Genomic DNA, 24,018 nt, shown 5'->3' on the forward strand with positions numbered 1-24,018 from the left:
GTGCATTCTTTTGTGTTTATTGAAATTGGGTTAATTTATTAACCTTTATTACTTTTTTTACGTTGATGAAAATTTTTAGGTCAGTAAGATTTTCTTTTTGCTTTGTACCTGTACCAATGTTCTTGAAACAGCATAGTAGTGTACTTTAAACCTGTACATTCCCCTGAGCTAGCCTAGAGTCTGATGTTCATAGTATGTGCTGAGAAATCCTGGATTAACTGTTTTTTCCTTTAGTAGGTGGCTTTCTGTTTTCTGAGCTGGTACCTGTGGACTGTTGGATTTAAGGAAACGTGGGTCTTTTTTTTTTTTTTGAAACATGGGTCTTGACCACCTGAGTTGTTTAAAAGTCATTTGGTGCTTAGGTTCTTGGCTGCCAGAATTTAGAAATCATTTCCTTAGGCTGTAGTGAATTGTTGTAGTTACTACTTTGGATTTGCTGTCTGCATAATTCTTTATTGATTCTTTGAGCTAGTAGTTTGTATTGACTGTTTTCATGCATTTAAAAGAAGTTTGTGTGGGGCCCTGGGGTTTTGGTGTTATAGAAATGTTGATTTATTTTCTCCTTTCCTCCGTAGTTGATATATGTATATAGATGAGGTTTCTGTACCTGGGGGTTATTCAGAGGAATAAGCATGTACATACTGCATCACATCTGTTCTGAGATAACAATTTTTAAATATTTTAATGCCTTTGAATTTGGGATACATTTTACGACTGATGTATGTTGGGAATGATTTTACATTCTTAGTGGCACATGAAATAATGGTGCATCCTGGAATTGATATCCTCAGTTCAATGAAACGACAATCATTGTCCTAGCTCTGATGTTTGTTAGTAACCTTAAAGGATGGCTTGAAGATTTAAAAATTATTTAAAAAAAATTTTTTTTTTTTAATTTTTATTTATTTATGATAGTCAGAGAGAGAGAGGCGCAGAGACACAGGCAGAGGGAGAAGCAGGCTCCATGCACCGGGAGCCCGATGTGGGATTCGATCCCGGGTCTCCAGGATCGCGCCCTGGGCCAAAGGCAGGCGCCAAACCGCTGCGCCACCCAGGGATCCCAGATTTAAAAATTATTGAAAGCAGGAAAGATTTTACTAATTTTGAGTTTCAGCTGATAAGTAGTTTCTTTACAGCTGAATATTTAAAGTTATATTTTTAAAAATCCATAAACTATATACATTTCTTTGAAATTTATTCCCCCAAATTTAAAAAATTTCATTTAAATTAAGTTTGCCAACATATACTATAACACCCAGTGCTCCTCTCCTTTTGTGCCCTCCTTAATGCCCGTCACTCCGTTATCCCTTCGCCCCATCTACCTCCCCTTCTACAACCCTTCATTTCCCAGAGTTCAGAGTCTCTCATGGTTTGTCTTCCTCTTTGTTTTTACCCACTCAGTTTCCCCTCCTTCCCTTATGGTCCCTTTCACTATTTCTTAATATTTCACATATGAATGAAACCATATGATAATTGTCTTTCACCAATTGACATATTTCACTCAGCATAATACCCTCCAGTTCCATCCACCTTTGAAGTAAAACCTAGGTATTCGTCCTCTCTGATACTGAGTAATATTTATTCATCATGTATATATCACATTATCTTTATCCATTCATCTGTCGAAGGACATCGTAGCTCCTTCCACAGTTGGGCTATTGTAGACATTGCTGGTGTGAACATTGAGGTGCAGGTGTCCCGGCGTTTCACTGCATCTGTATCTTTGAGGTAAATCCCCAGCAGTGCAATTGCTGGGTCATAGGGTAGCTGTATTTTTAACTTCTTGAGGAACTTCCATGCTGTTTTCTAGGGTGGCTGTACCAGCTTGCATTCCCCCCAACAGTGCAAGCAGGTTCCCCTTTCTCCACATTTGTTGAGACATTTGTTGTTTCCCGTCTTGTTAATTTTCACCATTCTCACTGGTGTGAGGTGGTATCTCATTGTGGTTTTGATTTGTATTTCCCTGATGGCAAGTGATGCAGAGCATTATTTCATGTGCTTTTTGGCCTTGTATAAATCTTCTTTGTAGAAATCTCTTCCATCCATTTCATGACTGAATTGTTTTTCTTAGGTGTTGAGTTTGATAACCTATTTACAGATCTTGGATACTAGCCCTTTATTTGATGTGTCATTTGCAAATATCTTCTCCCATTCCCTGGGTTGTTCCTTTAGTTTTGTTGACTGTTTTGCTCTGCAGAAGCTTTTTATCTTGATGAAGTCCCAAAAGTTCATTTTTGGTGATTATTTCTGTATAAATGGGAGAAAAACTCTGCTTAATTTTAATCTCTGATTAGGTGAGAAAAATGTGAAAACTTAATATACTTAATATATTTGATTGTGTATTCTCATTTTCTGTATTTACATTTGAAAATTTGTAAGTAAAGTAGACTGGATATGGTTTGATTATAGGTCAGAGCCCAGGTGTTCAGGTCCATATTGGCTTGAGGTTATTTATGATTCTTAGATTTATCTGTAATTTGAGACAACTTTAGTAGTCTACAAAGATTTCATACTAGTCTAGATCCCTGGAGTTATTTACAGGGTCAAGAATTCATCAGCTTTTCTTGCACACAGGAGAAAAACCTGGGCTCAGGATCAGTCTGACTTTAGAGATTTGAGTAAGTTGAATCATGCACATAATTCTAGAATCAGACTCAGTGCAGTGGAGTATAGAGATGCTCACGTTATTACAGGCGCATGAAAATGGAGACTACCTAGGGGAACAGTCTTCTCCCTTCTCAGTTTTAATGTGTGATGTTGACCCATTGGGTTGACTGATAGGCCAGAATTGCCCTTTTTGGTTAAAGGAGGTGCTGAATTTAAATTTGCTTAAATGTACGTAGTGTGCATATACATATTAACTATTCATGTCTCAAAATTTATCATTGGATATCTTTCCATATCAGATTTGCACCATCTTAAATGACCGTATTTACACTGTATAGGTGTATTGTAGTTTTATTAATGATTTCCTAGGAGTACTTAGGTATATACTTTTTCTGAATTTTAAACAACGTTGCATTTGTATATGCCTCTTTGTTCTACATTGTTATATCCTTTGGATAAATTCCTGGAAATTAATTGCTTGAGGGATTTGCATTTTATTTTATTTTTATTTAAATATTTTTATTTATTTGAGGCAGAGCAAGTGCTTAAGCAGTGGGGAGGAGCTGAGGGACAGGGAGAAGCAGACTCTGAGCAGGGAGCCAAATGCTGGGAGCCTAACGCAGGGTTTATCCCAGGGTCCCTGGATCATGACCTGAGCTGAAGGCAGATGCTTAACTGACTGAGCCACCCCGGCACCCTGGGATTTTTCGTTTTAAAAAGGCTTTTGGTGTAATTTGTTAAGTTACCCTCAGAAAGATTATATTCCATTTAATTTTTTAGGCAGTATGTGGAATAATGATTTCTGTGCCTTAAACAAAATAGGTATCATCCTTTTTAATATTTTCTATTGTGTTATATGGAATATATTTTATTAATTTTGATGTTTTATTATATATTTGATTGCACAAATAACCCAATGGTATAAGAATTTTCAGTTTTCTATTTTTACCACCTTTTTTTCCCTTTTCTTTTTTGAGTTATAAAAATCGTAGAGCTATAATATCTACATTAGGGGTATTAATTCTGTCTGCCAAGTTGCAAATAGCTTCTCTTGTTACTTGTTTTTAAACTTTGGTTTTTTAAAAAAATATAGGTTATTTTTTTTTAATATTTTTTCACAAGAGACACACAGAAAGAGAGACAGAGAGAGAGAGACAGAGAGAAAGAGAGGGAGGCAGAGGGAGAAGCAGGCTCCATGCAGGGAACCGGATGTGTGGGACTCGATCCCGGGTCTCCAGGGTCAGGCCCTGGACTGAAGGTGGCGCTAAACCCCTGAGCCACCCGGGCTGGCCCACGGGTTAGGTTTATCAATACTTTTTGTGCTTTCTGCGTTTGGCATTATGCTTAGAAAAGCTTCCTTACCCCCAGGATAATAAGAGCATTTACTTATTTTTTTTTTTTTTATTATTTATTTATGATAGTTACAGAGAGAGAGAGAGGCAGAGACACAGGCAGAGGGAGAAGCAGGCTCCATGCACCGGGAGCCCGATGTGGGATTCGATCCCGGGTCTCCAGGATCGCGCCCTGGGCCAAAGGCAGGCGCCAAACCGCTGCGCCACCCAGGGATCCCAAGAGCATTTACTTATATTTAAGTTCTTTCATGGCATCTCTTTTCAACATTTAAATCTTTAATACATTTGGCAATTGTCATGAAATAAAGTGATATTGCTTGTTTTTTTAAAATATAAGTTGCTTGTTTTTTAAAATATAGATGTTACTTCTTATATACCCCTTATACATTTTGAAAAATTATTGGTTTTAATTATTATTATTTTTTTAGTACTAGGTTTACAGAAAAATTGAGTGGAAAGTACAGTTCCTTTACAAACCCTTTTCCGTTTCCTCTCTTGTTAGCATCGTGTGTTGGTGTTACAGTTGGTAAGCCAGAATAAATATATTGTTATTAACTGTAGTTCATAGTTTACATTAGGGTTCACTTGTTTTGTTATACATTGGTAAACTTGACATATTTGTTGCTCTGATGTTATCCCTATTACAGTATCATTCAGAATAGTGTCACTGCCCTGAACATCTCTTGTGCTCCACCTGTTCATCCCTTCTTCCCTCCCCTTGAGCCACTAGCAACCACTGATCTGTTCACTGTCTCCATAGTTTTACCATTTCCAGAATGTCATACAGTTAGAATCATAAGTATGTAGCCTTTGCAGACAGGTTTCTTTGCCTTAACAATATGCATTTAAGTTTTCTTCATATCTTTTCATGGCATGGTAGCTCATATTTTCTTTTATTTTTTAAATACTTTATTTTTTAGAGCAGTTTTAGAGTTCACAGCAAAATTGAGAGGAAGATACAGAGATTGCCCATTTACCTCCTGTCCCCATTATCAACATCCCCTACCAGAATAGTATACTTGTTATAATTAACAGACTTAACATGGGCACATCATTATCCTCCAAAATCCTTACTTCACCTCAGTGTTCACTCTTGTACCTTCTATAGGTTTAGGCAAATTTATAATGAAATGTACCCACCATTCGTGTCAAACAGCATAGTTGCATGGCCCCAAGAATTCTGTGTATTGTGCTTTTTCACCTCTTTCCCACGCCTAGCCCTTGCAGTCACTGATCTTTTTACTGTCTCTGTTAGTTCGCCTTTTAGAGAATGTCACGGTTGGTGGTGGTGGTGGTGGTGGAGGTGCCTCTGCCAGCTCAGCGCTGGTGTGGATCCCATTGATGCTCTGATGTGCATTTCTCTGGTGACATAAGTGCAGCATCATTCATATGCTTGTTTGCCATGTGAATAATGTCTTTGCTGAGGTGTCTGTTAAGGTCTTGATATTTTTTCCATGAAATAAGATATTTTCTCATAGATTAGAGATGTTGTCCTATACTGTGTTAAATTATTACAGATTCTTAACTATTTAGACTTCTTACTCTGATCCTTATTTTTTTTTTTTTTGTTTGAGAAAATGGTCAGAAATGTTTCTGTTTTACTGTTTGGGATGATAAAAGTAATTAAAAGCTAGAAAATTTTTTTCCTCAATCTCCTTTGAGGGTATTTCTGGAATTCTGTACTTGCCTTACTCGTAGTGTTTACTAACTTTGAATTCTTTAAGAAAGTAACAAAGATAAATGAACATGTTTTACTTAAAGTTTTATTTAAATTTGGAGAGTTCTAAAAAAAAAATAAAAGTAAATAAATTTGGAGAGTTCTGAAATATGTGACTGTAAGTGATTTCCCCAAAATATATATATTTTTTGGTAATAGGAATGATTCTCTATTCCATTGGATTAGTTTTGTGTGTTCAAATTTAATTTAGAATTTTCAACTCTATAGAAAATTTCTATTGTTCCATTGTTTCTATATTTCTAATTTTATATATCATAAGTGTTGTAGCTTTTATACTTTACATCTTTGTTCAGGAACTGTTTTTCTGGGGACCCGGTTTAGTTCAAAACAGAGGAAGCACTTCCCAGACTATAAATGGCAAATAGTTATAGACTGTTAAGATTGATACAGTAGGATCAATTAAAATTAACATTTTCAATTGTGAATCAACTAAAGGGTAGTTTACTCTGATGCATGTCTTATTATTTCTCCATTTTCTCATGCTTGCTTTAGTGCATTATTTTAGTGTCATTATTTTAAAAAGGAAATAAGTGTTTTTAGAGTAGTAAATAAAAATATAATCAGTCAATTATATGTCTGGTATATATCTGGGTCAGCCTTTCAGATGAGTGGAATTAGTCTTGTCTGTTAAATGGCAGTCATTTTGACTACTTCTATATTCTCCCATTTTCTGTACATTTTTATATTAAAGACTTAAGATTAGAGCCGACTCAAGTGAAATGTTTGCATAGGTTTGTTGAAGGACTGTCATTTTACATGTGATAGTAAATTTAGCAATTTCTGATAAAATAGTATTGAGAGATGGGACTTTTGAAGTATTATTTTGCTGTGATTACATTTTTCAGTCTATATTTTGGTATAATTTTGAGTAGCCCTTATTGATATTGGATATAATTGGCATAGAAACATATAAATAACTTATATAAACCATAATTGAAAAAGAATTTTTCATTGTCTTATCAAAGAGCTGATTAATTTTCAAAAATTTTAATACATGTGTAGTAATAGAAATTTAAAATAAATGTGTGTAAGGTTCTGTAGCACCTTAAAATACAGTCATCAAGTTTTATAGAAATCTTTTTTTTTTCCTCAAGATTTTATTTATTCATGAGAGATACAGAGACAGAGGCAGAGACACAGGCAGAGGGAGGAGGAGAAGCAGGCTGCATACAGGAGCCTGATGTGGGGCTCAATCCTGGAACTCTGGGATCACGTCCTGAACCTAAGGCAGGCACTCAACTGCTGAGCCACCCAGGTGTCCCAGAAATTTACCTTTTTTTTAAGTGTTTTTAAATGACGTTCTTTGGTTTTTTAGTGTTAATATATTTTTTTCTCAGTATTCTTCTCTCAGACATTATTGTTATATCTCATCTCTTATTTCTTTTATTCCTTTTCCAAAAAGAGTATTCACTCTGTTAGTATTCATTGATTTGAATGTCTTAAGCGTTCAGAGTAGACTCATTGGTTTAATTCTTTATTTTTATGAGGTTGGTCTTTGGGAATAATTTGGAATTTCAGACTTAAGCACGTTAAACAAGTTTTCAGGAGAGATTGGGATTATACTAGAATTTGTTTTTGTCTTATATTTGACTTCTGTTTGTAGTAGTAACATCTGTTTTACTTTAGGCTAGTTAGCTTAATGGAACTCAATATTATACTCCCCAGTTTAGAAAAATCTAAAGAAGAAGTAGAAAGTAAGGTTTTGAATCTTAAAATGTTATTGTAGAAATATTTTTCTTGTCCTAGTAATAATCTAACTTTTTTTTGCTAAATCTTTTTAGTTATGATCAGTGATACAATTATCTTCTGACATATAAAATGTAGATTATAAAGAATAGTGACTGCTGATAGCATGGGAAATATAAAATATAAGTACTTTGGACTCCTAAGAAAAGCTCGGTCTGTGTCCAGTTTTTCCAGAGTACCCTTTTTGATTAGGTGCACCTTTGAAAAATCTGTACTGAAGTAACTGAATAAATTGTGATGGAGAAATCATTTCTGAAGAAGTGTTATTATGTTGCTTATCTTTATAGTCTTGAGATATCCTAAAGATGAGGTGTGGTCGACAAATGAAAAAATATATGGGATGTTGGTCAAGATGAGATATAGGTCAAAATTAAGGATGTGTGTGTGTGTATATTTTAAAGGAAGGTGATAAATAACTGTGACAGATTGTCATATCAGGAGCAATACCACACTATACTACATGTGTTAACTATTTCAGTCCTTTTGCATATGTTTTTAGTTAGCCACGTTTGATAAGTCTCTTTTTAAGTTGGGGATAGATAGTAATCTAGTAACAGTCTGGCAATGTCAGTTATCTTGATCTCAGTAAGAAACAAAGATAACTAAATAGCTAAAGTAGATATTACAATTCCAACAGACTAAATTCCATGCACTTTACTCACTTAAGCTCCCCTAGATTCTTCGATTCAGCTTACTTTTTGTTGTGATAAATATATGTAACAAAATTTACCATTTTTTAAGTGTACAGTTTAGGGGCATTAAAGTACATTCACATTATTTTGTGACCTTCACCACTCAGTCTATCTTCTGAACCTTTTTCATCATCCCAAACTGAAACTCTGTACCCATTAAACAATAACTCTCCATTCCCACCTTACCCCAGTCCCTCCTTACCCCATTCCTTCCTTACCCCAGTAACAACTTTTCTGTCTCTATGAATTGGAGTATTCTAGGTACTTATATAAGGGTAGAATCACACAATATTTGTTTTTTTGTGTCTGATTTATGCCAGTTAGTGTAGTGTCTTCAAAATTCATCCATCCATTTTATAAAATGTATCAGAATTGTATTCCTTTTAAAAGTTGAATAAGGGGATCCCTGGGTGGCTCAGCAGTTTAGTGCCTGCCTTCGGCCCAGGGCGTGACCCCAGGGTCCTGGGATCAAGTCCCACATTGGGCTCCTTTCATGGAGCCTGCTTCTCCCTCTGACTGTGTCTCTGCCTCTCTCACTCTCTCTCTCTCTGTGTCTCTCAGGAATAAATAAATAAAATCTTTAAAAAAGTCAAATAATACTATGTCCTTTGTATATACCACATTCTGTTTTTTAACTATTCATCTGTAGATGAACATTTGAATTGTATTCACCTTTCGGATACTGGGAATAATACTGCTGTGATCATCGATGTATAAATATCTGTTCGAGTCCCTGCTTTCACTTCTTTTGGGTGTATACCCAGGATCTAATGCTGGATCAAATGGTGATTCTATGTTTCAACATTTTGAGGTACCACTCTACTGTTTTCCTCAATGCTGCATCATCATTTTCTCCTCCTAACAGAGATGGATGGGGTTTGATTTCTCTACATCCTCATCAGTATTTGTTTCTTTTTCTTTTTTTTAAAGATTCATATATTTATTCATGAGAGACACAGACTGAGGGAGAGAGAGAGAGAGAGGCAGAGACACAGGCAGAGGGAGAAGCAGGCTCCTCGCAGGGAGCCCGATGTGGGGACTTGATCTCGGATGCTGGGATGATGACTTGAGCCAAAGGCAGGCGCCCAACCACTGAGCCACCCAGGCGTCCCTATTTGTTACTTTCTTTTGTTGATAATAGCCACTCTAATGGGTGTTTACTCAGCTTATTTTGTCTTAAGCTTGATATAGTTAAAATTATATGAATATTTGATTCTTCAGTCCATAAGAGCTCAGATACAGCAAATTAGAAAGGACTTTTTAATAGAAGAATCATTTCAGTTGACAGTAGCAGGATGTGAGTGAACTTTTGGAAAATTCACATAGGGAACGCTTTGTTCCTTGATCTTTCTAGATAGTAAAATGTTACTCCAAATTATACTAGTCTATATCTTTGTTGTACTGTATGATAACTACTAGCTGTAGATGGCTATTTAAAGTAAACATAAATAAAATTATAAAACGTGTTCCTCATTCACACTAGTCATATTTTAAGTGCTGAATAGCCATATGTAGCTAGTGGCTACCATATTGGAGAGTGCAGCTATAGAATGTTTTCATCATTGTAGAAAAGATCTAGATATTCGTTAGTGATGTTTTTGAAGGTTAATATAGCAGTATTTCTCTTTTAAGTGTAGAATAAAAGGTCACAGAAAGTTAAGATTTCAAACTTGACTTACAGTAATAGAAAATATAATAAAGTTTTTACATAGTGATGTGGGCTATTTATTTTGAGATTGGTAATCATCCAATTAATACTTAGTTGCACAACATTTAGTGCACTTGGACATTTTCATTTTTTTGTAGGAGATAACTCTCCTCTCTATAGATCTATAAAATATGTGTTTCTTATATATTTAGAAATATATGTTCTACTGAAATGTATACCTACTTACACATGTATATCTTCTACAAAAAAATCTCTAGTATTTTCTGGAATAGTCCGTATTTAAATTTCCCTAATTATCACAATCTTTTTTTTTTTTTTAAGATTTTATTTATTTATTCATAAGAGAGACAGAGAGAGAGAGGCAGAGACATAGGCAGAGGGAGAAGCAGGCTCCCTGCGGGGAAGCCCGATGTGGGACTCGATCCCAGGACCCCGGGATGACACCCTGAGCCAAAGGTAGATGCTTAACCGCTAGACCACCCAGGCATCCCTTTCACAATCTTTTATATCCCCTACTCCTACTCACTAGTCAAGTCTCAGATATTGCAGTTGATTGCTATGTCTTTTTTGATTGCTGTGTCTTTTTTTGTTTCCTTTATACCAAAAAAAAATCCTTTCAAACAATTTTTCTTCCCTTGCATGACATTGACTTTCTAAAGAAACTGGCCAGGGACACCTGGGGGCTCAGCAGTTGAGCATCTGCCTTTGGCTCAGGGCGGGATCCTGGGGTCCCGGGATCGAGTCCCACATCGGGCTCCCTGCATGGAGCCTGCTCCTCCCTCTGCCTGTGTCTCTGCCTCTCTCTCTGTGTCTCTTATGAATGAATAAATAAAACCTTCAAAAAAAAAAAAAAAACTGTCCATTTGTCTTGTGGAATGTCCCCCTTCTGGATCTGTTTTTTTCCTTATTTTTTGGTGGCATTTTAACTTGTTTCTCTAGCCTCTGTATTTCTTATAACTAGAAGTTGGTTCTGATGGCTCGATTGAGGTTCAGGTTAAACAATTTTTGGTAAGAACACTTTGCTCTGATGCTCTGAATTTTGAGTTTATTTTTTCATGATGGTTATGTGAACAGTTTTATTTAGTTACTCATGGTTTACAAAATCATTTCACATGAAGTTTTCTCTAGTAATATTCTTAACACCTTGCAAAGTAGGTTGATACTATCATCTTAGTTTTTATAAACTCTTAGAAAGTTCTACAGTTCTGTTGGTTATTAAAAGGGAATTACTTTGTTTCTATTGTCTTCTGACATTGTTTTTTTAAAGGAGATATTGATCTTTTCATCATAGAAATAAAGTAAAGGTATTTTATCTGAATGTTTGCATCTGTGCATGGTGCTGTACAGGATAATGCCCCACCTTTGCTGTTAGAATAATAATTTTTCCCTTTTGAAAAATCAACTCAAAATACACTGCTATGTGAGTAAAGAACTAATCGTGATGAACTTAAACATTATATAACTACCATTCAGAGCTTCTGAATGGCATGAAGAATCAATTAGTATTAATATACTAAGTTTGTATAATTCTAACTGACAGCAAAGTAACATTTTGTGCTACTTTAAGTAAATTTATGGATTCTTTTTAGAGTTTTGTCATGTTTAATTAATTGTTTTAAATATAATGTACAGTCTTTAATTTAGTATTTAACTTTTTTGTTTGCTTTACTTTGGTTAAAAGGATAGTTGAAACTACATGAGGGGTGGGACACCTGGATGGCTCAGCGTTTGAGCATCTGCCTTCAGCTCGAGGCATTTGTCCTGGTGTCTGGGGATCAAGTCCCGCATCAGGCGGACCGGACGAGGAGCCTGCTTCTCTCTCTCTCTGCCTCTTTCTCTGTGTGTTTCATGAATAAATAAATAAAATCTTTAACAAATAATAAAAGTAAAAGTAAATAAAACTACACTATGGGTTTATATTGAGATATTGGTGGTATAAAGGTAAAATACCAGTAATGACTCATGTCTTCAAAATTCATATTAATGATATTAGCTACCATCTGTTGGAGCCTATTATGTGCCATTGTGTACTTTATATGTATTATGCTCAGTCCTTGTAACAATCCACATGGTAAGAGGCAAGTTATCAGAGGTTAAGTAACTTGCTTAAACAGGTAACTAATTTGTGATGGAATAGAGATTTGAACTCAGCACTGACTTTGAAATGTAAAAAGCATATGATTTTTATACTATGCTCTGCAAGTTCTGGTATGATTATAACATACTAAAATGAGAAAACATTCACTGATTAAATATAAGATTAGGCTTATTTTACTAATCTAGACTAAAAGTTTGCTTTTGAGTTTTACTGTTTTAGCAATGAGTAGTTTAATTAGAAAATCTAAATACTTCTGATTTTTTTTTTTTTTTCCTCCTTTCTGTACCTCTAGATATTCAAGAATTTTATGAAGTGACCTTACTGGATAATCCAAAATGTATAGATCGTTCAAAGCAGTCTGAACCAATACAGCCTGTGAATACTTGGGAAATTTCCAGCCTTCCAAGCACTACTGTGACTTCAGAAACACTGCCAAGTAGCCTTAGCCCTAGTGTAGAGGTAAGATAAAAAAGTTTTCCTGAGGCTAAAATTTTTCAATAATCAATTTATTGGAGTGGCTACGTTTTTTCACTTTATTAAAATGGGTATTATGTGGAAATATGGGATTACAAATAATTTTGAAGAGAAAAGCTCAGAATCTCTGGTGTGCCTTTCCTAACATGTGAATGATTCAAGATCTGAAATACTTGCTTTAGACTCCTAAAAATACTTTGTGTGAGAGACCTCAATGAAATCGTATTTTGAAAAGATGGTTTTGCTCTGGTGTTTTTGTTTGTTTGTTTGTTTTTTAGAAATAGAATGTAGTCCTGGGCAGATTAGTTACTACATTTACCCCAAAGATTCTCTGTATTTGGCTCAAAGATTGCAGTATTAAAACTCACTAAAGATTGATCAGTAAATTTTTTTTCATAATAAATTTATTTTTTATTGGTGTTCAATTTACCAATATACAGAATAACACCCAGTGCTCATCCCGTCAAGTGCCCCCCTCAGTGCCCGTCACCTAGTCACCCACCTCCCACCCCCCTCCCCTTCCACCACCCCTAGTTTGTTTCCCAGAGTTAGGAGTCTTTATTTTCTGTCTCCCTTTCTGGTATTTCCCACACATTTCTTCTCCCTTCCCTTCTATTCCCTTTCACTATTATTTATATTCCCCAAATGAATGAGACCATATAATGTTTGTCCTTCTCCGATTGACTCATTTCACTCAGCATAATACCCTCCAGTTCCATCTACATTGAAGCAAATGGTGGGTATTTGTCATTTCTAATGGCTGAGTAATATTCCATTGTATACATAAACCACATCCTCTCTATCCATCATCTTTCAATGGACACCGAGGCTCCTTCCACAGTTTGGCTATTGTGGACATTGCTGCTAGAAACATCGGGGTGCAGGTGTCTCGGCGTTTCATTGCATCTGAATCTTTGGGGTAAATCCCCAGCAGTGCAATTGCTGGGTCGTAGGGCAGGTCTATTTTTAACTCTTTGAGGAACCTCCACACAGATTTCCAGAGTGGCTGCACCAGTTCACATTCCCACCAACAGTGTGAGAGGGTTCCCTTCTCTCCGCATCCTCTCCAACATTTGTGGCTTCCTGCCTTGTTAATTTTCCCCATTCTCACTGGTGTGAGGTGGTATCTCATTGTGGTTGTGATTTGTATTTCCCTGATGGCAAGTGATGCAGAGCATTTTCTCATGTGCAGGTTGGCCATGTCTATGTCTTCCTCTGTGAGATTTCTGTTCATATCTTTTGCCCATTTCATGATTGGATTGTTTGTTTCTTTGCTGTTGAGTTGAATAAGTTCTTTATAGATCTTGGAAACTAGCCCTATATCTGATGCGTCATTTGCAAATATCTTCTCCCATTCTGTAGGTTGTCTTTTAGTTTTGTTGACTGTATCCTTTGCTGTGCAAAAGCTTATCTTGATGAAGTCCCAGTAGTTCATTTTTTGATCAGTAAATCTTAAATCGGTTTCTGCATTTTTCTATAGTCAAAACTATTTAAGTTTTAAAAACTATTTTAAAATCTTTTTTTGTTGTGACATACTGTTGCTGGTGGAGTTAGGTAAAAGTATTAGAGTTAGATATGAAGCATTTTGTAATGAGGATTCTGAGAAACATTAGTCATTTGAATTTTGGTTGTCTGTCTGAATTTGATTCTAGTCCCTTCTAGTTTGTACTAGAGAATTGCCTGGAATATTGAATCAGCCTCTGTTTGGTGAGTAATAAATCAGGGGAAAGTAGTGGTGGGAGCAACCAGACAGCCCTTTGGTAATGAAGTAGACTGTAAGTTTTCTTTTTCATATTACATCACGTAGGATTGTAAAATTTCAGAGCAGGGACTACATCTAATTCCTCTTTCTCATTTTAAGGATCAGGAAATCGAGATCCAGAAGAAAATTAATGATTTGACGTAGCCTATTTAGCTAGTTTGGGCAAGTCTACCCTTGAATTTCTCATCTCTTAATACCCAGTTCACAGTTCTTTTTACTAATCCTGGTCTGCACTTATATATATTTTTTTGATTAGAGAGAGAGAGTCTAGGGTTGTATTGTCTTTGTGTCTTTATTTTTTAAATTACTTTTCTGTCACTCTCTGGGATCATTTCAGTTCCATTCCCTTTTGTTGATATATCATTTGCACTTATGATCGATTCCAAATAGATTTTTTAAATGTTAATCAGTAATACACAATTTATATTTCACATTTATTGTCTTAGGTTAAAAATTTTGCATTTGAGGAAACATGTTAACTTTTAAGAGAATTGAGTTTCTTATTTAATTACTTTCTGATTTTTTTTCTAGTCTGATTTATTATGTTCAACTATGAGTATAAAGCTTAGAGTTCTTATAGTTTATTTGCCTGTTTTTATAGATAATATCTGGCTCAGTAAAAAGTAAAAGTAAATGGTCATTAAGGTTAAATAAGTAAGTGGATAGTTCTGCAAGTTGCAAGTTAATTTCCGTAATAGATTTCAGTCAGAAAGATCAACAATGCGTTGAATTCCATCAAGAGTAGTATTGGAAAATTTCAGGTGTGCCCAGCTGGCTCAGTCATTGGAGTGAACAACCCTTGATCTCAGGGTTGTGAGTTGGAGCCCCATGTTGGGTATAGAGATTACTTAAAAATAAAATCTTAAGAAAAAGAAGTATTGGAAAATTTCAACTTTTATAAAATGAGGTGCTGGTACCTAGAAATGCTCTGTGTGGTGTTGGTTTCTCCATCTCCTAAAAAAGTGTAATATGGACATATTAACAGGAGAATAGGGGAATAAGAATTTTCAGATTACAAATGACAGATTTTACTAGTTAGGAAAATGGATGAGAAGGAAATATGGTTATAAATGTTGCTTAGGGCTTGGCACAATGAAAATGCTCCAGTATACTTGAAATTTATACCCATTCATGGATGGACTTAGTAACAAGAACAGGGAGATGTGTTCATCAAATGCAAGATTTTCTTAAAAAGGGGAAGATCTGTGTGTATCAAATCTGAGTTCAGTTAAAGAGAAAGTAGTTTTGCAGAGAAGACACAAAACCCTGATAGATACTAATCTGAAAAATGTAAGTAGTTTTGAAACTGATGGAGGATAGACATAAGGACTTAGAAAAAAACAAACCTGGAATGTTTAGAGATTTCATTTCTACTTTTTTTTGCAAGTCCTCTAAGAGAAGGAAAGTATAATCCCCTACTCCCCATCTATGCTTAATTTGGACAGAAAACTTGGCTAAGTGACCTTTGATTTGATCTCTTTGGACTCTTAGAGGCATGGTATTTAGGACTAAAAAGAGACTTAGATCATTTAATTCACCTTACTTGTTTTGTAGTTGAGGAGAATCCATTGACTCAAATTAAAACAAATGCAGAGGAAGTTTTTATTTCACTATAACTTGAAAAATAGGAAAATCATGAAAATATTTTGTCTTATACAAAATTTAAAATTTAGGTTATTATTGCACTTGTCCACTAATTCTTGGATAATAAAGTAAGATAATGGGGGCGCCTGGTGGTTCAGTTGCTTGAGTGGCCAGCTCTTGATTTTGGTTCAGGTCATGATCTCAGGGTTGTGAAATCCAGCCCCTAGTTGGGCTCCACACAAGGCGTGGAGCCTGCTTAGGATTCTCCTTCCCTCTCCCTATGCCCCCCCCCCCCCTTTAAAAATAAATATAGGTAGTAAGGTAATGTTTTGTGACAAAGTTGCATGCAACGCAGTCTTACTGTCTCTCTTTATGTTCGTGTAGGAGTGTCGTAAGGAGGGTTTTTTTTTTTTTGGAAAAAGTATTTGAGATTGAGCAATTTCCGGGCATGCTTTTCTTACTCTCTTAAAGTGAACATCTTTTGTCTTATAAAGCATTTGTTCACTTTCTTTCTTGTCCATTTTGTTGTTGTTGTTATAGTTGGTAACTGATCTAACTTGCCAGATCCTCATTTGTCAATTTGTGCCCTTATAACTTTATTTCTTCTATTTCTTTTGATGTAGTAAAATGAAAATTCATGCCATTTATTTTTATAGTGACATGATATCTCATTTTCTTAGAACTTTTTTGTGTTTCGTATTTCTGTCTTCTACTTTGAACATATACCTAGTTGAGATGTTTGGAATAATGTTTGCATTATATTAATGGTTGTTTCTGGGTGATGGGGATTTTTTCTTTTTTTAAACTTTTCTGTTACTTTTTATTTTTTAATTTTTAAAAAGATTTTATTTATTCATTCATAAGAGACACAGAGAGAGAAGCAGAGATAGAGGCAAAGGCAGAAGCAGGTTCCACGCAGGGAGCCCAGTGCAGGACTGGATCCTGGGACCCCAGGATCACGCCCTGAGCTCAACTGCTGAGCCACCCAGGGGTCCCTTCTCTGTTACTTTTTAAAAATAATGAGCACTTGTCATGTTTATGGAAACAGATCTATCCTAAAATAAGAGTGAATTTTAGAAATGGTAAGGAAGAGTATTTGAAAGGAAGCATATTTGAAAGGAAGCAAGATGTGAGAGTAGGAGAAATTGCTGGATTTAATGAGAAATTCCAACAGAAAAGGATGCAGTATCCTGTTTTATTTAGTTTCTGAGTTGCTGTAACAATATCACAGATTGGGTAGTTTACAAACAACACAAATTTATTTCTCATAGTCGTGGAAGCTGGGCAGTCCAAGATCAAGTCACTGGTAGATTTAATGACTAGTGAAAGCCCATGTCCTGGTTCATTGTTGGCTCTTTTCTCAGTGTCCTCACATTGAGGAAGGGGTGAGGGAGCTCACTGGCATCTCTTTTATAAGGGCACAATCCCATTCATAAAGTCTCCTCTCATGGCCTAATCCCCTCCCAAAAGCCCCACCTTCTAATGCCATCACATTAGAGTTTTAGCATTTCAACATGTGAATTTGGGGGAAACAATCATTCAGTCTATGGCACTTCCGTTTTTTTTTTTTTTTTTAAGACTTTATTTATTCACTAGAGACACAGAAGGGGGCGGGCAGAGACAGGCAGAGGGAGAAGTAGGCTTCACACAGGGAGCCCCATCCCGGGTCTCCAGGTTCAGGCCCTGGGCTGAAGGCGGCGCTAAACCGCTGAGCCACCTGGGCTGCTCGGCACTTCTGTTTTTGATAATACTTTGTAGGCCAACCAAAGAGTCAAAGGTTTAAAGAAAAAAAAAAAAAGGTGAAACCATAAAAGTAATCCTATTAATGAATTTTGGATAGGGAAAGCTTTTCTGAGCATGACGACAAAATCCTGAAAAATTAAAAGAAAACTGGATGCTGAGTTTGGAGGCACCAGAGTAACTCAGTTAAGCATCTGACTCTTGATCTCAGCTCAGGTCTTGATCTCACAGTCTAGAGTTCAAGCCCTGTGTTGGACTCCACTTAATAAAGTGAAAAGGAAAAAAAAAAGAATACCGACTTTGTGGAATTTATTTGTGGACATCACAAAGTTTGATTGTTTAAGTTTGATCATAGAACTTCTGTATGAAAAGATACATTAAACAATTGAGAAATATACCGGGGGGAAATTTGTTACATTTATGAAAAAGGACTAATTTCCAACCTCAATTCAAGAAACCTCTTTACAGATAAATAAGAAAAACATCAACATTCAATAGAAAAGCGACTAAAGGATGTGAATAGGCAGTTTAGAGAAAAAGAAATGCGGCCAGTGGACCAAATAAGTCTTTGAAGAGATGCTCAACCTTACTTTAAAAGCAGGCGTATCACATTGACAATGGGAGTACTTTTAACTAATTTGATTGTCAAAGGTTAATTAAATGTGAGGAAACAAACTCTTTTACTGTTGGTAGGAGGTACAGTGGTGCAGCTTTTCTGAAAGACAACAGTATATATTCATATCCTTTAATATAGCATGTGTTACAGCTGCAGTCACATAAATTATTAATATATATCCATATATATGCTTGTTTATTGCAGTATTATTTGTGGTATTAACAAAAATCAATGGGGAAACAATCTAAGTGATTATCAGTAAGAAATGATAGGAAACTGGATAGCTCCACATTGGTCATAGAGATTATTTTTAAAAGATTAATTAAAAAAAGAAGTTGGATAAACATTATGGTACAGCCACTTAATGCAATATAAGTAGTAGGCATAAAAATATGGCTTATATATCCTCTATATTTTATTAAATGGTGGCATATTAGGAGGTATAGTATGATTGTAAAAAGAAAAAATATTAAGTTAGGTACATTTGGAAGAATACATACTTTGCTTTCAGTAATACATTTTCAGTTATCCCTGCTGTCTCCAAGCCGGGTGTTTCAGCATTGTGAATATACCAGGTCAAGAAAAAGAAAATGGAATGACTGCTAATGGTTTCCGGAATTAGATAGTGATGATGGTTGCACAACACTTGAGTATACTAAAAACCAGTGAATTGTACATTTTAAAATTTGGTGAATTTTTTGGAATGTATGTTATATTTCATTTTTAAAAAGAAATATTCCTGTACCCCAAAAATCTTCCTTGTACCTTTCTTAGTCATTACCTATATCCTCTTCCTCAAAGGACCATCTTAGTTTCTAACACCATAGATGAGTTTGCCTCTCCTAAAACTATATTTTAACAGATTGGTGCAGTATGTACTCTCTTATATCTAGCGTCTTTTTTCTTGTATTTGGGAATTTCATCCACAAGTGGAAGTTTTTTCATTCTCTCTGCTATATAATATTCCCTTGTATGATATATTGTGGTATATTTATCCGTTCTATTGATGGCTATTTGTGTTGTTTCCAGTTTGGGGTTAGTGCTGCCTTGAACATTCTTTTACAGTCAGTTCTGCCATAGCAAAACATACATGTTCTTAAAAATCAGTTTTTACAATGTAAAATGGTGCAATTAAAAACTATAGGGCTTATGTAAAAAAGGAAGTTAGAGATTCAAAGCTCAAAACTTGGTGAGTGACCTATAAAAAAAGGTAAAACCTTAATAAAAATGGCAGCATAGTTTCATACAAGTTAAATGGTTAAGGAGTATGTAAGTACTACAATAAATATGGCATTTTACCTTGAAAACAACTCTTGTTTGCTATGGAAGTGTGTGTGTTAGGACTGTAGCTCGTGAATTGTACAGTGCTGATCTAGGGATTTATTTGACATTGGATGTACAGTTAGCACAACAGGTGTGGATGAACATGAATCCTAACATTCAATAAGCTAAAGTATGAAATATGTGTATTTTGTGTATGTCTATGTGGTTCATTTCATCTGGGTGCAATTTTCTGTTCTTACCTAGTGTTTCTCATGGACAAGATTGAATGTAAGCAAATGTGAAATTTGTGTCACCTAGTATTGTTCCCTAACACATTAGTTGCATTGGAACAAATTTACTTTTTCAAAGTGTTCTAGCAGAACTGTATGTGTATTTTTGGTGCACCTGTGTATGTATTTCTGTTGTTTATATACCTGGTTGTGAAAACGATATGCATATGTTTAGTTTTGGAATATAATGACAGCAGTTTTTCAAAATGGTTGTGCCTGTTTTTTATAATTACCACCAGTATATGCAGGTTTCAGTTGCTTCACAAATTTACCAACAGTTGTTATTGTCAGTCTTTTTATTAATAATTTTAATCATTTCAGTAGATGTGTAGTAGTACTTCATATTGTTGTATTTGCATTTTCCCTATCATTAACAAGATTAATAGTTAATACCTATTCATGTTTCTTGTTCATTTTTGTTATCTTTTGTGAGATGTCTAAGTTTCTTGTCTTTTTTTTTTTTTGATTATCTTTCATCTTATTCATTTATCTGCATATGCTTCTTTTGTTGGATATATATATATATAATATATATTTTCTACTACTCTGAGGCATGCTTTTCCTAATATCTTTTCAATATTTCTTAAATCTAATATAGTTCAATTTCTGGTTAATACTTTTTGTGCCTACTGAAATGTTTTTCAGTTCCAAAGTCATAAAGTTATCCTACTTTATTATTTGTCAAAAACTTTTTATGTTGCTTTTCACGGTTACATACGTAATCCATATGCAATATGCACAATTTCACATGAATCAGTATTTCATTGCATCTCCATTTTGGCACTTTTAGTCTAAACCATCCTCATTTTTTTGCCTAGATTATTGTAATGGTCCCTTTAATTGGCCCATTTGCATTCATACTTGCCCCTTTTGAATTTACGACCACTTTGCCTCCAAGATTATTTTTATAAAATGCAAATCCTGTCATTACCCGTCTTTGACTTTCCATTCCTCTCAGAATGAACGGGGAGATCCCTAATGAGACTGAGAAATCTTAAATTATTTGAACACTGACTGTTTTCCTACTCATCTTTTAGAACTTTTTCAGTCTTTGGTCCCTGGTTCCTCTTAGCTAAGGGTCCCCACATAATAATAATTACTTTGCATAGGAAGTTTTCTCTTTCCAACTCCTACTCATTTTTAGCATTTTATTTTAAATGTCAGTTCTTCAACAAATATTGAGCCCCTATTACGTATCATGTATTGGACGAGGTTGCTTGAATAAAAGCAAAGATCTCTGTCCTCATGGAGCTTACATTCTAGCAGCAATGCAAATAATAAACAGTAAATTATCTAGTATGTTAGAAGGTGATAAGTAATACGGGAGGGGAAAAAAAGGGCAGCAGAGTGAGGGTATCAAGAATGTCAGAGTCATTTGCAATTTTACAAAGTACATTGCAGTGTACTTTGCAGTTTTTAATAGGGTATTCATGAAGGGCTGATTGAGAATGTGATATTTGTATAGAGAGTTGGAAGTTGATAACAGCTATTTGGGGGAATAACCAGTGCAAAGACGGTAAGGCATAAGGCTGGAATGTATGAGAAACAGCAAGATGCCCAGTATGGCTAGAGCGTAGTGAGTAAGGGTAAAAGTGATGGAAAGTAAGGTCAAAGGGTAAGGCAGGGACAGATATGTAAACCTTCTGCAGGATTTTGGAGTGGAAGAATGACATTATTTAACCAATCCGGCTGTTTTGTTGAAAGTAACTTATGGTAAGTGTAGAAGCAGGTGACCTGTTAGAAGTCTGTTTCAGTGATCCAGTTAAGGATGTATGTAGGCGGGAACCAGAGTGGTAATAATGGAGGTGCTAAGTGGCTGAATTATGGATATTTTAAATGTAGAACACAAGGATTTGGGACACGTTGGAAATGGGGTTGAGAGTAAGATGGAGAGCACTACAAGAGAAATTAAGGATGACTGCGAGGTCACTTCCTGATAGAAGCTGTTCTTTACCTCTCAGTTTGTCAAAGCCTCTATTATAGCACTTTCTGCCTCTGCTTGATAATATTCATCATTATTGTAATTAAATGCTGTGAATTCTATACTGTTTTGTGTTATTTTGGTGCCTCTACTAGACTGTCCTTGCGGTTAGAGACTATCATAGTTACTAATATATGTGTAGTACTTGCACAAAATAGCTGTTCAATAAATATTTTCAAATGAAGTGAGAATTGTGTCTTTTCCATATTGTAATTAAGTAATAGACTGATATTATTATATTTTTTTCTAACTTCATCCTAAAAATCTTCCAACTCCAGTAAAGTCAAGGGAATAGTACAACATACCTCCAATGATAGTCAACAATTACTAACATTTTGTCATAGTTGCTTTTTCTGTGTATGTGTATTTTTGGGAAACTGAAAATCATTTGCAGGCATCAAGCACTTAAACTATGAAAACTTCAGTATATATTACCTATGAGTAAGAATAGTCAAAGCGTTCTCCTGTGTAAACAACCATAGTACTGTTATCACTACCAACAAAATTAATAATTTTATTTTTTCCTCAATTCATTCTTACAGTTGTCCCCAGATATATAAACTTTACCCTGCCCTTGGAGGAACAAAGGTTTCTTTCTAGTTGACAGGGAAGTTTCCTTTTACAGAAGAATACCAGCTAATAAATACAAATGAGATGATAAAACGGGGTGCAGGGAATCTATATTTTGAAAACTAATGAAATAAGTTATTCAGGGAAGGATCATTAATGGGTCAGTCAAGTAAAAATTCACTTAGTACAAGTTGCTGAAGTGCCCACCTACCTACAGATACTTAATAACTACAAAGAAAAAAACATACCTGTACAATGGAATATTGTGTACTTCTGGGGTGACACAGTATGAAATTGAATATATCATTATGAAGTCTGCTTATCAAAAATGGGTCTAATTGCCCTTTACACTAACTTCCTGTTACCAGAAATATAGGACTTCATGGAATGACTTAATGTGAGGAGACAAATAAAGAATGTGTGGTACTCTAGAAGACAACTGACATGGTCTCTTCAAAAAGTTAATGTCATTTAAAAAAGGAAAGGAAAAAAAAAAAGATGGGCAGGGTAAAGCTTGTATTTTCTTTTAATGCTAGTATATAAAATTTTTGCAATATTCCTTTTATTTTTTTTAAAGATTTTATTTATTCATGACAGACAGAGAGAAAGGCAGAGGGAAAAGCAGGCTCCATGCAAACGCAAAGAGCCCGATAACGGGACTCGATCCAGGACAATGGGATCACACCCTGAGTCAAAGGCTGATGCTCAACCACTGGGCTACCCAGGTGTCCCTGCAGTATTCTCTTCTAAAACAGGCTAATAAGTTTTTTCCTTTTTTGTTGGTCTCTCCTTTTTTTTTTTTTTTTTTTTTTTTTTAAGATTTTGTTTGTTTTGTTTCTTTGGAGGGAGGGGCAGAGGCTGAGGGAGAGGGAGAAGCAGAAGCAGACTCAGACTCCCCACTGAGCATGGAGCCCAACACAGCCCGATCCCAGAACCCTGAGATCATGACCTGAGCTGAACCCAGATGCCTAACCAAAGTCCCCATTGCTCTCTTATTGAGTGACTGAGAGATTTTTATTAATCAGTGGTTATAGGACACTCAAGTTATTCCACATTTGGGGGATCCCTTGAAGGGATCTGTGTCCTTCTGACATGACTGCATTAGTTTTTAAGCATGTCCTTGCTTTCTGGCACAGTTTTCCCAAGTTCATTTTGAGCTTCCATTGACTCGGAACAGAATCAGCCAGCAATAATGGCTTCTTTCTGTTCCATACAATTGCCTTCTCTTTGAGGTATTATCTTTGAGAGGTAAGAGTATATAGAGGCAGTTGACAGTCTTTTAACTGTAGCCTTTTGCCCTAGAACTGGTAAAATAAAATTTGAGAAACTTTAAACATTAAAAACATTAAACATTACTGCTCTAAATACATTTAAAATATTAATATTTTAAAACTATTTAATATATTCTTTCTTCCTTTCTTAAAAAACCCTCATGTATGTATTCCATAAGAATGGATAATAATCTTATTTTCAAATTACATAGTTTTAAGAGGGCATGTTCACAGACCTAATATTTTGAGGTGCCATAGGAACATCTAGATTCTTGTATAGTCTCCTAACGTGTATGAGATAAGCCAGGGTTTGGTCTAGTATTTGGAGCTAATACTCACTTTAAGAATTCAGCAAACTGTCTTTCAGGGGTGTTGTGACTGCCCAAACTTCTATTATTACTATATGGAAAAAGAGAACTCAGAAGTTCAGGCTTCAAGGCAGGTGTTTCTATCTTTATTTAATAACTTTCTTGGTAATTGGATTTGTTACCTAGACAAATGAAAATATTGCAGTGAAGTTAATAAAGTAAGGAAAGAGCTGATTAGAGATAGAAACATAACGGAA

At 35.3% G+C, this 24,018-nt stretch overlaps 1 protein-coding gene across 21 annotated transcripts in view; it reads left to right on the forward strand.

Moving 5' to 3' along the window:
- DLG1 (discs large MAGUK scaffold protein 1) overlaps positions 1-24,018 on the forward strand; it is a 236,920-nt gene that overhangs the window by 4,598 nt on the left and 208,304 nt on the right. For all 21 annotated transcript variants that reach the window (XM_077883967.1, XM_077883970.1, XM_077883977.1 and 18 more), the window contains exon 4: positions 12,195-12,361. In XM_077883967.1, the coding sequence (XP_077740093.1) occupies positions 12,195-12,361 (167 nt within the window). The remainder of the gene's footprint in view (positions 1-12,194; positions 12,362-24,018) is intronic.

This window comes from Canis aureus, chromosome 35 (assembly GCF_053574225.1).
Source record: "Canis aureus isolate CA01 chromosome 35, VMU_Caureus_v.1.0, whole genome shotgun sequence".
NCBI classification, from domain to species: Eukaryota; Metazoa; Chordata; class Mammalia; order Carnivora; family Canidae; genus Canis; species Canis aureus.